The sequence below is a fragment of the Diadema antillarum genome, unplaced genomic scaffold (assembly GCF_040938485.1).
Source record: "Diadema antillarum isolate AM-2024a unplaced genomic scaffold, OU_Dant_1.0 scf00000170, whole genome shotgun sequence".
Classification (NCBI taxonomy): domain Eukaryota; kingdom Metazoa; phylum Echinodermata; class Echinoidea; order Diadematoida; family Diadematidae; genus Diadema; species Diadema antillarum.
This window is the reverse complement of record NW_027271059.1, coordinates 4,128,425-4,144,202: the sequence shown is the minus strand read 5'-3', so window position 1 is coordinate 4,144,202 and position 15,778 is coordinate 4,128,425. Positions and strand designations below refer to the sequence as shown.

The window sequence follows — 15,778 nt, the reverse complement described above, 5'->3', positions numbered from 1 at the left end:
TTTAGTGCGTCATATCCATTGTAGATGCCATTTTCCTTGTTATGAGTATAATTCCATTTCCTTTTTTTTTTGGGGGGGGGGGGTTAATGTCGATTAATTTTCGGGGTTGCGTATTCGGGTCTTTGCCAGAACAACCTCATAGTTCTTTATAGGACTGTTCTCTCTGGTAAAGTCAAAAATTAACGATGAATTAGAATGAAATCCCGTTAAAAAATGTAGGCCAGATGGCCAAGAGTAAAGGTTCAAAAGCTCCAGATACAGACTGCCATTTCCTACAATGTGTTGTGAGATTTATCGATCATACAGAGCTCAATCCAGGTATCTCCACGTCAAGGGCATCATGGGGCATCCTCCCTTCAAATTGGCGCCAAGCTCGGGAAGCCTGCTCCGTGACAAACATTTATATGAAGAATAGCACGTTTTATGTATATATGTGTGTTCACACTGCATCTCTACATACTATAGGGTAGGACAAAATATTCAACGGTACGGACGTAACCATGGCAACTCCTCCTACACTGGACGCCTTAAAGAGGGTCGCTACTTGCAGGCAACGCTTTGACACGGTGGAAGAGAAATCAAAGCAATACGACGTATGGGCTCCTGATTACGACACGGTAATGTAATCTCGACGTCCCCAGTCAGTCAGTGATACTTTACATTTATTTATGTATTTTCACACTAAATGCACTGAAATTGCGATGCTACACGCAGATTTACACAAAGCGACTTGGGTTTGAAACAATGATCACAAAAAAAAGTCTTTATATTCACAAGGAGAAAAATTATGTGGCTAATGTTGCGCGATTATCAAACATGAAATACAGTGTGTGTATCACCAAAGTGACGCGGCTATAATGATTGGTCTCTATTAGAGAGTTGATTTGATACTTTAATTCCTTTACAAGTGACACTAATACCCCTTTCATAAACTCATCCTCCAATTATCCGCATAAGAATAATGCGGACAATTCAATAAAAAATGCGTTCACAAACTCTGAAAATTATCCGCATTATTTTTACGAGCACCCGTCCTGAAAAAGGCGGATTTAAATCGTCATGGTGACTGCACACGTCCCTCTTGCGGGAAAGACAGGTGACGTTTGACCGCACCCCCGGCAAATTATCCGCATTATTTGGGTTTGCGTTCATAAACTCCAAATCTGGTCCCGATGCTGCTATTATGCGGAGAATAGAAGGGTCGAAATAAAGCGCATTATTCTTTCCCCGCTCCGATTTTACGACCAAATGTTGCGGATATTATCCGCATTATTGAGTTTATGAAAGGGGTACAAACGTTTAGGCCTAATACGTTCAGGCTGAAACTCCCACCGGCTTTGAGATTTCACTTCTAAAATAGTTCGGTGACGTCGCACAACATCATGAGTCAACATTCTATTCTCAAACATGATCCGGCCTACTCATAGATTAAGAAGACTCATATTCCCACATCAACTAGCCAGTTGATGATTTGCCTGATATAGGAATCAAACTTTTTAATGAATTAAAAGATTTGATTGGGACCAAGCAACCTCTTATTTTCTCAATTGCGGACACTTGGATATAGGACATGGCAACTCTCTCCTATTCTCTACCTGATGGTGTTGCAGCGAAGATTGCGGACCTAGTGAAAGACAAGGCGACACGGATTCTCGACGTCGGATGTGGAACTGGCTTGCTTGGCGAAAAGGTAACTTTTTCTTTTCGGTAAAAGCATGGATGTAGTACCTCCATGGCAAAGGAAACCTTGGATTGCGTTCTCTCTTCATTTTGCTCTTGATAAAATTTCGTTACGTAAGGGCCACATCGCATAGAGCTGTAGTTTCATACTGTTCCTAAACTGAACAAACAAGGACGCAAGATTACATGTTAAACTTTGGGTCATTCATGAGGGAATCTTGAGCTTTCACACGACCACCGGAGGAGTTTCTCATCAGGCTCTAACAGCAATTTCGTAAACGGTGGTAAAATCTTCCTGTAAGCCGAGCCATTGTGTTTCCTTTAATGTGTCGATCCTTCAGGTAAACTGGCTACCTAATTATTAAAGATTAAAATCTTCGTCTTGTCGTCGAGTGTGGTGCGGGTATCATCACATGACAATCTGTATACTTGCTCACTGAAGTTCATGGACTTTTAAGACCATCTTTATAGGCATTTATTACCCCCGCCACGCGTAGTGTGAAGGGGGTATAGGAATCATCGTGATGTTGGTCGGTCGGTCGGTCGGTCGATCTCTTGCAAAATCTTGCGTTGCGAACTCCTTCTACAGTTTAGAAGAAATTTAAATGAAATTTAGGGAAAATGATGATATTGAGGTATAGATGTGCAAGACATTTTGTTTTTGTGTTTGTCGGACTATGCGTTGCCATGGTAACCATAATTTTACCAAAACCTTGTGGATTGAATGACTTCCATAGTATTTAAGCAATCAATGTCAAAATTGGTATCTATGATGATCTATAGGTGTAGTTATGCAAGACACTCTTTGTGTTTTTACTTGACAAAGCGTTGTCATGGTAACCGCATGTTTTCTTCGAAATCTTGTGGAGTGAACAACTTCCACAGTTTGGAAGCAGTTGAAATCAAATTTGGTAGGCATAATGGCCTTGAGGCATAGATGTGGAAGACATAATTTTTGTGTTTGTCGGACAAAGCGTTGTCATGGTAACCATAATCATACCAAAACCTTGTGAATTGAATAACTTCCACACTATTCAAGCAATAAAAGGTCAAATTTAGTATGTATGATGATGGGGAGGTGTAGTCATGCAAGACACCAATGAAAAATGTGTTGCCATGGTAACCACTCATCTTTGTATCAAATTGAACCATTTAATCTATAAAGGTGAAATTCGGTGTGCATGATGCTCTTTAAGTGTAGTTTTGTAAAATGTCCTTTGTATTTGTATCGGACAATGCGTTGCCATGGTAACCGCTTTTTTTTTAAATCCTGTGGAGTGAACTTCTTCCACAGTTTTCAAGCAATTGAAACCAAATTTGGTAGGCATTATGGCCTTGACGTATAAATGTGGAACACATAATTTTTATGTTTGTGATGTGTTTGTGACACAAACCGTTGCCATGGTAACCACAATTTTACCAAAACCTTGCAGATCGAATAACTTTTCCATCATTCAAGCAATTTAAGTCAAATTTGGTATGTATCATGATCTGGAAGTGTAGCTTTGCAAGACACCAATGTGTTAGTTTAAGGAAAATGCGTTGCCATGGTAACCACTCATTTTTGTATCAAAATAAACAATTCAAGCTGTGAAGGTCAAATTTGATGTATATGATGGTTTTTAAGTGTAGTTATGCAAAATGTCCCTTGTGTTTGTATCAGACAATACATTGCCATGGTAACCACACTTTTACCCAAACCTTGTGGAGCTCAGTGTCAACTCTGTAATTGTACAGTAAACTAAGATTATTCTGTGTCCAATTCGACAAATGCACAAACTTGTATTAACATCATTGCCCTCATGACATCACATACTATAAAGCAACACTAGGGGCAGGGGTATTAATCAACTTCAGTGATAATTCTAGTTTTTCGGGGCAAACTTCGCACGAAATTGAATATTCCATATCCGTCTGGCTATCTCGTGTCGGCTTCCAATGCAGTGATCGACAATCTATGTATTCCTAGGTATGTATTAAAGTGGGGGGGGGGGGGGAGGCATGCCCCCGCCCCCACCCCATCCCCGCCCGGTTCCGCCGGCCCTGTTATGAGAGTGGTGACACCCTATGTATTCCTATGTATGCATTAGAGTGGGAGGGGAGGGGGGGGGAGAGGCAAGCCCCCGCCCCAACCCCACCGCCCCCCCCCCCCCCATCCCTGCCCGGTTCCGTCGGCCAGGTTATAAAAATCGGGATTTTATTTCTAGACCTGAATTTTATAACTCATAATCCCCACGGCACTAAACTATATCGTCCGATGTGTAGCATTGAATTTCCCATTCGTGCATTAAATTCTACTCCGAAGTTAAAGTCTTTAATCTGTTAAAACCAGGGTCTATAGTCCAAGACATTAGCATCGTGTATATACAGAGTCCCACTTCTTTACAGGAGGGCCGTAAGTCGGCTAAAACATTATATATATATATATATATATATATATATATATATATATATATATATTTCTAGTCTTTCTAACTGGGCCTCGAAAAAAAATCATTGGAGCCACAGTGGGGCTCAGATTGAAAAAAAAGGTTGAGAAGCATTGGTGTAATAATAATAATAATAACAATAATAATAGAAAAATGACAATAATCATAATAATGATAGTATATCTTATATAGCGCATAATGAAAAATATTACCTATGCGGGGAACAAAATGCAGGCGATTCAACATGGACGTAATGGGATCCCGACCTTTTGCACGTTCCATCGGTCGAGCAGCACTATTTTGGGACTATCTGCAATTTTCGAGAGCGTTACATGAATCTATTCTATATGAAACAAAATGATGTGTAAATTTCTCTGTAGTTTTTTTTTACTTAAAAATGCGAATCTATGTCACTTTCTTTTAAAGAGTAACATAGATAAGCAACATACTTTTTTCACATGATCTTTCAGTTGTAGGTGCTGATCCATGTGAACACATATGTTTCGTGCTATGTATGTTTCATTCACCGTGAAACCATCGACAAATACAGGGATTCGGACAAGTGGATGGATCGAAACTTGATGAAAAATGCAAAAACTCTGTCTTTCGGGCGATGACTTTTAGCATATTTTTCTTAGCCCACGCAACAACTTTAGCACATCTCTTGAAGTACGATTTCATGTTGATGTTGATGTAGAACGTATAGTGAATAAAGAAACATATTAAAACGTCATATGTTTCCTTCAATTTTAGAGTTGTATTTTGTGCAATTAAACGAGCTACAACAATCAATCTGTTTATATCATCCAGCTCGCATCTCTGGGCTACACCAATATGTATGCGGTGGACGGGAATGAGGCGTTGGCGGCAAAGTGCCGGGAGAAGGCTCGTACAAGCAACTGCAAGTCTGCTATTTGGAAGAAAATTCGCGCATGCCCTTTGATGACGGTATGCAAGTAATGCTTGAAGTTTCACATTTTGTAAATGATTCTCCGTCGACACGCGTATTGAAATTGATAGAAAAAACAAGAGGAAGAAACAAACATGTAAAAAAAAACCAATCTGCTCCATGAGTTCATGTCAGTACAACAAATATTAGCCAGAGAAAAGTATATACGTTATGTTAAAATAAGTTGCCCATTTATCAAAAAGTTCACCCTTGTATGCTGTATAATAACGACCATAAATAATATAGGGTATGCAATGATAATAATAATGATAATAATAATAATAATAATAATAATAATAATTATTATAATAATAATAATAAAGAACAATGTAAAATAATAACAAGAGGAGCACACGTTTTCGGACCATAACTTTAAGGTAGGCCTACATGAATTGGTGTTTTCCGCTGCTATCTATAAAAAATAGAATGAACGATGTATGATCAAAATAAGCTGTACGTATAAAATCATGCACATTCTATTTCAGTGTTGCTTGTAAACGAGAGAGCGAGAAAAAAAAAAAGATTGACTCAAAGACAATAACAAACAACAACTATGATGACCACAAATGAAAAAGTTTTGAAAAAAAGAGAAGAGTTACTATAGTGCCATATGGGGATGGGAGAAAACATATCTAGGTTTTGTCTCTCCAGCTCTGACGAAATGTTGTCCAATCTTCTAAAGATGTGTAAAACAGATCTCAGAAGGATACATAACAGATGGAGGGGGGTGGTGTGATATTCTGATTACTTCTTTTCGTATTACATTCGTCATTTATTCCTCCAGGATATTTTGGCATAGTGGCGGCTGTCGGGATCTTTGCACCCCAGTGCGTGGACCGATCTGGCATTCCCGAGATCAATCGCGTCCTCGGGAAAGGTTAGTATACCGTATGCCCCCCCCCCCCCCGAAAAAAACCCCAACAACAACAACAACGGGACCCTCCGCAATGATATCTTTAAAATTAGTTCATCAATCAAAATACAAATTCTGGGTACGAAACTAACAAAATCATTGCCCACATCTTACAGAAAACCCCATTCGATTGCTTTAACGGTCAAAGAGATATGAGGAATTTTGTAGAGGGATGTCAGAAAACTCTTCCCCCCAAGTTTTTGTCTATTGTATTCACACACAAGAGCATCAAAGTGTTACACTTGGAAGAATCAGACTCATGACATGCTTTAATACAACAATCCACATTTCTCTCTGACCGCTTAACCAAACTAACTGGGGTTTTCTGCAAAATAGAGCTAAGATATTATATTTTGAGACCCTGAAGTAGCATTTAGACAGTTTAATCATATTGGGTGTTATCAATGCGAAAATCTTATTGTATTTTTGTTTCGGACATACTGTATAGGCCTACATACTCGGACTGCACTATCATGAGTGCATGACTGAAACTACGTTTCTCTATAAATCTCGACAAATTTAAGGTTTTTTTTGTTCTATATAGTGGACTCCCGTTATAACGAAGTCCTCAGGACCATCAGTTTTATTTCGTTATACTTTGTAACAACCGAACAAATAAATGATTGGAAATATAGAGCGAAAATGTTTCGGCCTGAATTTTTGCTTCGTTGTAACCGGAATTTCGTTATAACCGTGTTCGTTATATGACGGGAGTGCACTGTGTATTTATTATTTCATGTGAGGTATCCTGTGTGTCCAAATTTGTTGTCAGAAGCAGGCATATCTTTGCTTAAAACCCGTAAACTGCTGAGGGTATTTTTTTCTTTTTTTTGGCCATTCTTAGTTTTAGGGCCATACACATATTATGGAGATTACTGAAAAATATTATATTTCTAGAGTTTTTATGTGATGTCATATGTTGTTTTGAAGAGGAAAGATCAAAAATAAAAATTTGAACTAAAAAAGATTTTTTTTCAATTAAATTTCAAATATAATTTTCACATTTTATGCCTGTAAAACCAATTTTTGTATTGAAAAATACCATAATTGTGAGAAGAAATACGAAAAAATATGACATATTTCAAAATTTCCTGATCGTTTTCCAAATTTTGTACCTAATTTTAATTAATGTTTAATTTTTGATTAATAATTAATTTTTAAACTTAATTTTACATTGGTATGTTAGGACACTAATACAAGAAATTCGGTGTTTATCTCTTTTTACTGCTGATATATTTGCATGATTGTGAGTCATGTAATCAATGTCCGTGTAGTCCCATATATTGATTTTACTATGGTACTCTGTTCAAAAACGCATGTTTTGACTTTTTTTGGCTATACGATTTTACTTTTTGCGATAAAACTTTTTTTTCTGCTTAGGTTTGTTAAAACTAAATGTGTTTCAGTGAAATAGCATAAGTTTTCACTTAAATACTTTAATAAATGAAAAAAAAATGTAACTCGGGGCCACTGACGTGGTCTTCAGCAGTTTACGGGTTTTAAAGATACGTGGATATTTCAAATCATGTCTTACATCATATCCAAGATGAAGCCTCCAAGAGCTTCTACTTGATTTGGAAAACACACACACACACACACACACACACGTATCTCGAGGATTACAGCAAATTCCGAAGAATCCTTAATCCGTTGAACAAATAAAAAGAATCCTTAATTTGTTGAACAAATAAAAAGAAGAAAGAAACAAGGTTCATTATTCCGAAGGTTTGTTAATCCGAAGCCGAAATACGGCTCGTAATTCCGAAGGTTCGTTAGTATGCATGTCCAAATGTACTTTCTTTTAATTTTCGGAGTAACTTTGCTGTATGAAAATGGGTGAAGATTCGAAGTTTTTGCAAAAAAAAAACTTTTTTTCACGAATTACTCTTTCCGCAAGAGTTGATCAGACAAACACATGACCATGATTAAGACATAATACTGACTCGATGACCATGAAACGGCAGAAAATTGCAAGATTTCAATTGCATTTTCTATTGTTTGTCATGACGGTTATTTCCTCGTTCTTCCTATCAGTGGGAGAAAATGAAACAAGTTCACCTTCATATACATCCGGGTGAGACTACAGAGTTACAGGTTACAAAAAACTTTTACGCCCTATATTATGTTTGAAGAAAGTCATTCTGCACTTTCTTCTTTTTCTTTTTTTTTTTCTTTTTTAGAGGGGGAGGAGATTCCACTTTGTACATGACGCTAAAATTCATAACTACTTCTAATGCAGGTGCAAAATAAAGGTTTGGCGGAGAACACTTTGTTGTTAGATATAGGCAGCGGCTCTATGAAGAAAAATATACTGAGTGAGAAAGAAGTAAGATTCAATCGTAGTTTCTAACTTTGATATACCATACATACGAGATAATTGGTTAGATGATTGTACACCTTTACAATCAAATACTAAAACACTAAACAAACACTAAACAAAAAGTAACTTCCCCCTAAAACAAACCTCTGTAATTTATGAATCGGGAACCTCTGAGGAAATCTGAATACAGGATCATGTAGCTGCATTTCTCGGCTACGTTTCATGTGAAATTCAGTGGATATCACTTAGTCACGCTTGAATGAGCATGACTTAAAGTCAAAATGGTCACTTTTTGAAGTTCACAAGCCCAATTTTGCAATTTTGATTTGGTGATATTGGAACTAATTTCAATTTTCCACGATAAGAAGGCATGCAACGTATAATTCATGTGCTTCTTATCGTACCATGTGACTTGTGCACAAAATTTCACGGTTGAGTGAACACGAGGTGAGAATTACCAAAATGGCCGATTTGACATGTTTCTCGTGGTAATTTCTATCAATTGAGATTGAATTCGTGTGTTGAACAGTTTTTACACACAATTCACGTAATTTTACGGTTGAATGAGCACATTAAAAACAAAGAAAAATAATTTAAATTGTGCAGTGAGAATTGTGATAATTTTGCGCGCTGCCTTTTTTTGCACGCTGCCTTTTTAATCCTGGAAAATTGAAATTTGTTCCGATATCACCAAATCAAACTTTAAGTCATGCTCAGTCAAGCGTGACCAAGTGATATCCACTGAATTTCACATGAAAGGTAGCCGAGAAATACAGCTACATGATCCTGTATTCAGATTTATTTTCCTCAAAGGTTCCTGATTCATAAAATATAGATGTTTGTTTTAGAGGGAACTTACTTTTTGTTAAGTGTTTAGTACAGTGCACTCCCGTTATAACGAAATGCTCGGGACCGGAAGTTTTCTTTCGTTATAACGAAATTTCGTTATAACCGAACTACAATATAATAACGAAAACAAGGAAGCCTCGCATATATCATAATATATACTGCTTGTTGAATACTCATCATACACTGGAAAGCTGTGTGAAATGGGATGTTACCTTTTTAATTTCATTGAAAATTACATTTAAAAGAGAGCATATAAAGTTGATTGTATTGTCACACATGTATAGAAAATGACGGTTAAAAATTCGGTTACAATTCGCTACGCCAAAGGTTCGTTTCTTTCTTTTATTCCGAAGTTTCGCCATTCCCGGGATTCCGTAGGTTTGTTTATTTTGAAGCTTCGCTCTTCCGAAGATTCGTTATTCCGAAAATTCATAATTTAGATTTTAATATATTGTTCGCTTTTACCCCGCCTTTACGATGATTCGTCGATCGGAAAAAGAAATGAGGTTCGTCATTCCGAAGGTTTGTAAATCATAAAATGATAAAGGTTCACTGTTCCGAAAGTTTTTAATCCGAAAATGGAATAAGGTTCGTTATTCCGAAGAAGGTTTGTTAATCACAAAAATGAGAAAGGTTAGTTATTTCGAAAGTTTGGTTATCTTTTAAAGACGTTTATAAGGTTTGCAATTCCTGAGTTTTATTAGTGGAGTCACTTTTTTTCACTTTTGGATTAATGAAACTTTTTTTTTTTAAATTCCGATCAATGAACGTTTGGAATTTTTGGATGTTTTTTTTTTTTGGAATCATTTTCAGATTAACGATACGTCGTTATCTATAAGAACCCTATTTCATTGTCGGATTGACGAACCTAATTTATAACGAACCTTTGGAATAACGCCAAAATGTTCGTAATAACAAACCCTATTTCATTTCCGAACTATCGGACATTTAGGTGTATCAGAATCTGTGTGTTTTTTAATAAGAACCTTAGGAACAACTACCGAACCGTATTCAATTTCAGATTATTGTATATACTGTATTACAATAACGAAAGTTCCTCCAAAAACTGCGTGACACACGGAGCGAACACACAGTGATTGAAGCGTTCGCCCATGCAGAGGCGCTAAAAATGGTTGTCCCGCTTCGTATTTACGAAAGCGATCCGCATTTCGTTATGATATGACGGAGGACATTTTCTTTTGTTTTTCTGTTGTGCTCGGAAAAGACTTCGTTATAAAGAAAATTTCGCTATAACCGTGTTCGTTATAAGCGATTTTTTTTTTAACCATAGACTTTAATGGCAATAATTTTGAGACCAGAAATTTTACTTCGTTACAACGATATTTCGTTATAATGTCGTGTTCGTTGTAACGGGAATGCACTGTATTACGTAAAGCTATTCGCACTGTCTTTGCGTTCGCAAAAAAAAAACCTCACATTGTTACAGGTGCCTTACTCATAGCGGCCGTACGAAAGAAGGTGTACCATGCCGTCGATACGGGGGATTACAAAATCAAGGAGTGGCTCAACGAGTACGTGGAAAGAGGCGAATGGGACCTGATCGACGTTGAGGAAGCGAATTATTACGAAAATCCGATCGTTGAAGCCCTGATAATCACATTCCGGAAACGCTAGCTGCAGAATGTGATGACGTCATCAAATATGCCGATATGATCACACCATGCTTTAATAGGCCTACTGTAAATCACTTCTGTCACTCTGTGTATAGGCCTATTCATTTTCATGGTACATTTTGTTGAGTCATGTGAAATTGGCACATTAGAAGTACCCTATATGTTATTACTTTTATTATCTTTTTGTTTCTGTTATTTTATTTTATTCCTATTTTCATTATTATAGTACACTGTATTATTATCATTATCATTATTATTATTATTATCATTATTATTATTGTTATTATCATTATTATTATTATTATCATTATTATTATCATTACCACTAGTATAACATTCTTATTATCATCATCATTGTTATCATTATTGTAATGGCGCAGGCTTACTCCTTGAAAGTTTATGCCGTTCTCTCTCGCCCCTCTTTCGATCCAGGGGCGGATCCAGGAATTCCGTAAAGAGGAGGCGCGTTTACAAAATTAAAGGGGGGCGCATGCACCCCTCCCCCCCCCCCCCATTTTTTCCTTTTTATTTCTTTTGTTTCAACAAAAAAAGGGGGCGTGCGCCGGTTGCGGTCCTCCCTGGATCCGCCACTGCGATCAGACATTTCCTAACTTCTATACTGTAATGTCTTTATGCCATCCTCAGCTTTCTTTCTCCCTCTTTCTGCCTTTCAATTTCTCTTTCCCCCCATCTCCCACAATCGTTCCGACTCTCTCATTTCCCAACACAGCTGTGACATGCTTTCAATATGAATCTGATAGATATGTCAATTGTTGAAATCAGCAATAATGCAGAAATCTCAAAGGTGGTCACGTTTCATTGCGAATTTAGCAGATGTGCGCTAATTATACAAGCAAAGGGAAGTTTTAAAAAAACTGCTCTCGGATGTATCCACGAACTGTGTCATGGATGTATAATTTTGACAATGCAGAATATAGAATTTGTTAGTCATTTCAGCTTCGATGATACAAATTTAATGAAAATTTGTCAATTCAAACTACTGTATGTATGTTTGTACACCATATACTTCCATCCCTCAACCTTCTCTCTCACTCCAGTGCCTGCCTACACTTCAATTTTGTTCGTTCTCTTTATCATTCTAGTGTACAGATATTACAATACTTCCCGTTATTATCATGTTCCTTGCACAGGTTTCTCGCATCCTCCCTGTGCTGTGTTATTATTTCTTCGCACAACAAGATTTAACGTTCTCCTTTAATATGACAATGCTGGTTTCTTGGAAAATTCTATTGGGTATTATGCTTTGTGTAGATATTTTAATAATCGAAGGTTACGGAATGATACGTGTATCTAATCAACTGACAAGGGAATGCCCTCGTGCCAATATGACACAATGTTTAAGTTTTGTTTTTACAAAATGAACAATTATCACTCATCCAGGTTGATTTTAGGGTGAAAGTTTTCACCGTGCCTTTCTCACATATATTACTTTAGAATAGAGGCTGGCTGGTGATGATTTGTATTGGTTTGAGTGTGATTGTGTGTATTTCTTTTTGTCTTTCTTTTCTTTTTTTCCTAGGGCAATATGTCTAGTTTTGCTAGTTTATCAATTAGCTAAATAAAGGAGACTGCAAACTACAAGCCCTGTTCTTTTGCAGTCCCCTCCATTTCCAACAATTTAGATTCAGTATTTGTCATAAAAGTCACAACATTTATTGTACACTTGTATTTCAGTTCACAGTACTTTCCTTGATTACATTGTTGCACTGGTTTTGTGTCATTATGCGTATCCAAATGTTTTATTGCAATTGCATTTTTGTTGGAAATGAAGTAAACAACGTGGATATAATATATCGCAAACCAATATTCACCGTACATTGCAAACACACGTCATACTAAAAAATGGAGACTTGTTGGATATACACGTAGCCTACAGTTTGTACAACCGCACAGTATAATGCCTCACGCACTGTTTATCGCTGTTCTTGCGTTGAACTGGTTTTTGTCACTTTTCTCCGCCATGTCGTACTGTATAACTTGACTTCAACTGTCACCTCTAGTGGCACATCAAACTCATACAAAGTAATGGCTGGCGCAGACGATTTAAAGTAGTCATAGCACACAAAAGGGAAGACTCCACACTTTCTCTTTTTTTTTATTAGAAAAAAGAAGACTAATACATGTATTAATTTCAATTTTAACTCATGAGTGACAATCAATTCTGCTGGTAAATGCTGGAAATTCACCACAATGTATCACACAAAAAAGACAAGCATCATAGTAATATCCGTGAACACTGCAATATATACAGTATAATGTACCCGTATGTAACGTGAAACTTGTCATTGGAAAATTGTCATTCATCGCAATTTCGCATTTCACTGTATAGTTTTAATCGATCATCCCGAGATTGGCCTTAGGATTGCAGAAGGAATATCCACATTGTGATGCACAAATACTATGTTCCTAAATGTTCTTCGCTAAAACAAATGTGCAACCTCATCGTCAGTAAAAGGGTTCACTACATGCTGGTAACTTGTAGCAAATATTCATCTGTCATGAAAATTGCACAAAGTCACTTCTGCGGTTCTCTTCTTCCTTGCTTCATTTCTTGGTACTTACCAAAGAGGCTAAATACTCACTACCTACTGATATACAATGTATATAACCTCTTTCATTTTCACACACCAGTCATTTAAATCTCAGAATTGATGCTTTTTGCTAAAATTCTAGGTTTATCTACAGATCTTCCTTGATACCACACGAGACATAACTTTTCAGATATGTGGTCCAAGTCTTCATGGTATATATCTTCTCATCATGAAATTACATAGTCTACTGCTTGGTTTAACACACCCAATTTGATTTCAGTGAGTCCTTACTGCATCCAAATTTCATCTGCAATTCCCCATTCAGACAGATTTGTTCAAATACTGATCTCAACAGGCTTCGACCGTTTTTCCTGATCAATTACAGATTCTGCTGAAAATTGATTAAAACACAACAAAATTTCATACTCAGTTCTGTCCACCAGAAAAAAAAAAATCGAGTGTTGACATTCAAGGTGACTGACGACGTTGGACATAGCAAGAAATCACACAGCATTGAAGACATCAAATCAATGTCATCATCTCATATCAGGTTACAAATATGTTAACATCTAATCAAATTGTTACCATGACAACACAGTATACAGACCAAAAGTGTTCCAGCCACTCATTCCCTTACGTCTTGAAGTGTTCAACAGATGCTCCGTATTTCAGCACACCACAAGTATAGTCAACATTGGTCAAAAAAAATCTACATGAAACACTCAACGAAAAGAATCATACATGTATGAAGTGACTCCTACAAAACAAATGAATAATGGATTTAAACAAGTCAATTTTGCCATGAGTTCATGTACATGAACATTATTTTGTCCAAGCAATTCAACTTACACTAGTTTGATGACATGAACAGTGTGTCATGTTCCAGTGTACATGTACCAAGTACGTATAGTATATAGTAAGTTCACACTTGTATGATTTTAACACTAAACACAAACAAAAAGGAAAAAAAAAAACTTTAATAGTGGAAAAGGATGAATTCATTTATTTTGTGTTTCTTGTATATGAATTCTAAAATTAAAAAAAAAATCTTCATAATATGCCACTTTACTAGATTATTCTAAATGCATGGATTTTCTTTTCTCTCTGAAAAATCAAGAGACAAACTACTGTTACAGTACTCCTTCCACCTGTACATACTGAAGAATTTCACTACTTAGAAGCCAGTGAACATTTATAAGTTTCTCATATGTGTGTGTGTGTGTATGTGTGTATGTGTGTGTGTGGGGGGGGGGCAAACATGCTATCTGGTAGTTACAGATACATGTAACTTCAGTTTTAAGGAATGCAAAATATAAAATCACACACATTGAATTGCAAAGGTAAATACCAGTGGTACAATGATCGAATACCCAACACAATATGTACACATGGCAAAAAAGAATTATGCAGCATCAAATTTCCATAGTCGATTTGTGCTAAATGGGAACCAACCTTCCGGCAATCAATAAGCTACGGGGTCAGTATGATTGTATGGTTGACTACAACAATCTTTTCACGCCATACACTTCATGGAAAGAGCATGATTCTCTAAAATTTGTACCAAAGGATTCCAATCGGTATACGCAAATGCAATAGTTCATTCAATATTTACCTTTCAAATATAGTTGAGGTATAGGAATCCCTACGCCAAAGCTCTGATACTCGTGTGCCCTAATCTAGAATGTGTTGGTGTCCTTTCAAGATGAGAGAGAAATCTTACTTGGAGCCATTGGGGAAAAAATGCCAAAACATTCTGTTAATGTAATCACAACACATATATACATGTAGAGGAACAGAGGCAAAGCAAAATGGTACAACTCCTGAATATACTGCAGCACTTTTGTGGAGAACTAATGAATTTTTCAGTTTGCCATCTGTGCCCAGATTCCAAGTTCTTTCTTGGCAAAATCAGACTTGCACGGTGTATGCAGCAATGTCCACATCCAGCTTGCAAGAATGAAATGAAATGGTGATAACTGGCTGATAATTGCTCACTAAATTCATGGCATATTTATATTCAATGGACTATTCAATATGAAATTTGAATATTCAAAATGATCTGAATTAGTGCATGGAATTATTGAAATGCTGGAAGAAATAATTTGAAAATGCTGTAGTTGTTGAACTTCTGTACTGCACGACGTAACTATCAGTGTGCCCGGCCTTTGGCTGGGCAGCAATTTACAGTTTCCATAGAAACATGTGTTTCATTGATTGCAAAATCTCTCTCCTTGCAATACTACTGTAAAAGTGGAAATTTTTGCAGTGCTGAAATGTTCATGCATTTTGCGAAACCAGAAAACTAGCGCAAATATAAACCCACGCGATGTCATAATAGTCGATGTCTCGATTCCGCGGAATTAAAAAACACGCGAAACTCTTCTTACTCGGCCAATAAAATTAGTCACGCGAAAATATCCACTTTTACAGTAGTCATGTTTCACACTATACG

General features: G+C 36.8%; 1 protein-coding gene across 1 annotated transcript; it reads left to right on the top strand.

Moving 5' to 3' along the window:
• The first annotated feature begins 500 nt into the window (after positions 1-500).
• Positions 501-10,775, top strand: LOC139722715 (methyltransferase-like protein 27). Its single transcript, XM_071634005.1, has 5 exons — positions 501-617; positions 1,568-1,690; positions 4,920-4,998; positions 5,843-5,935; positions 10,588-10,775. Exons 1-5 carry the CDS (start codon positions 501-503, stop codon positions 10,773-10,775), a joined length of 600 nt encoding a protein of 199 aa, XP_071490106.1.
• Positions 10,776-15,778: the final 5,003 nt, after the last annotated feature.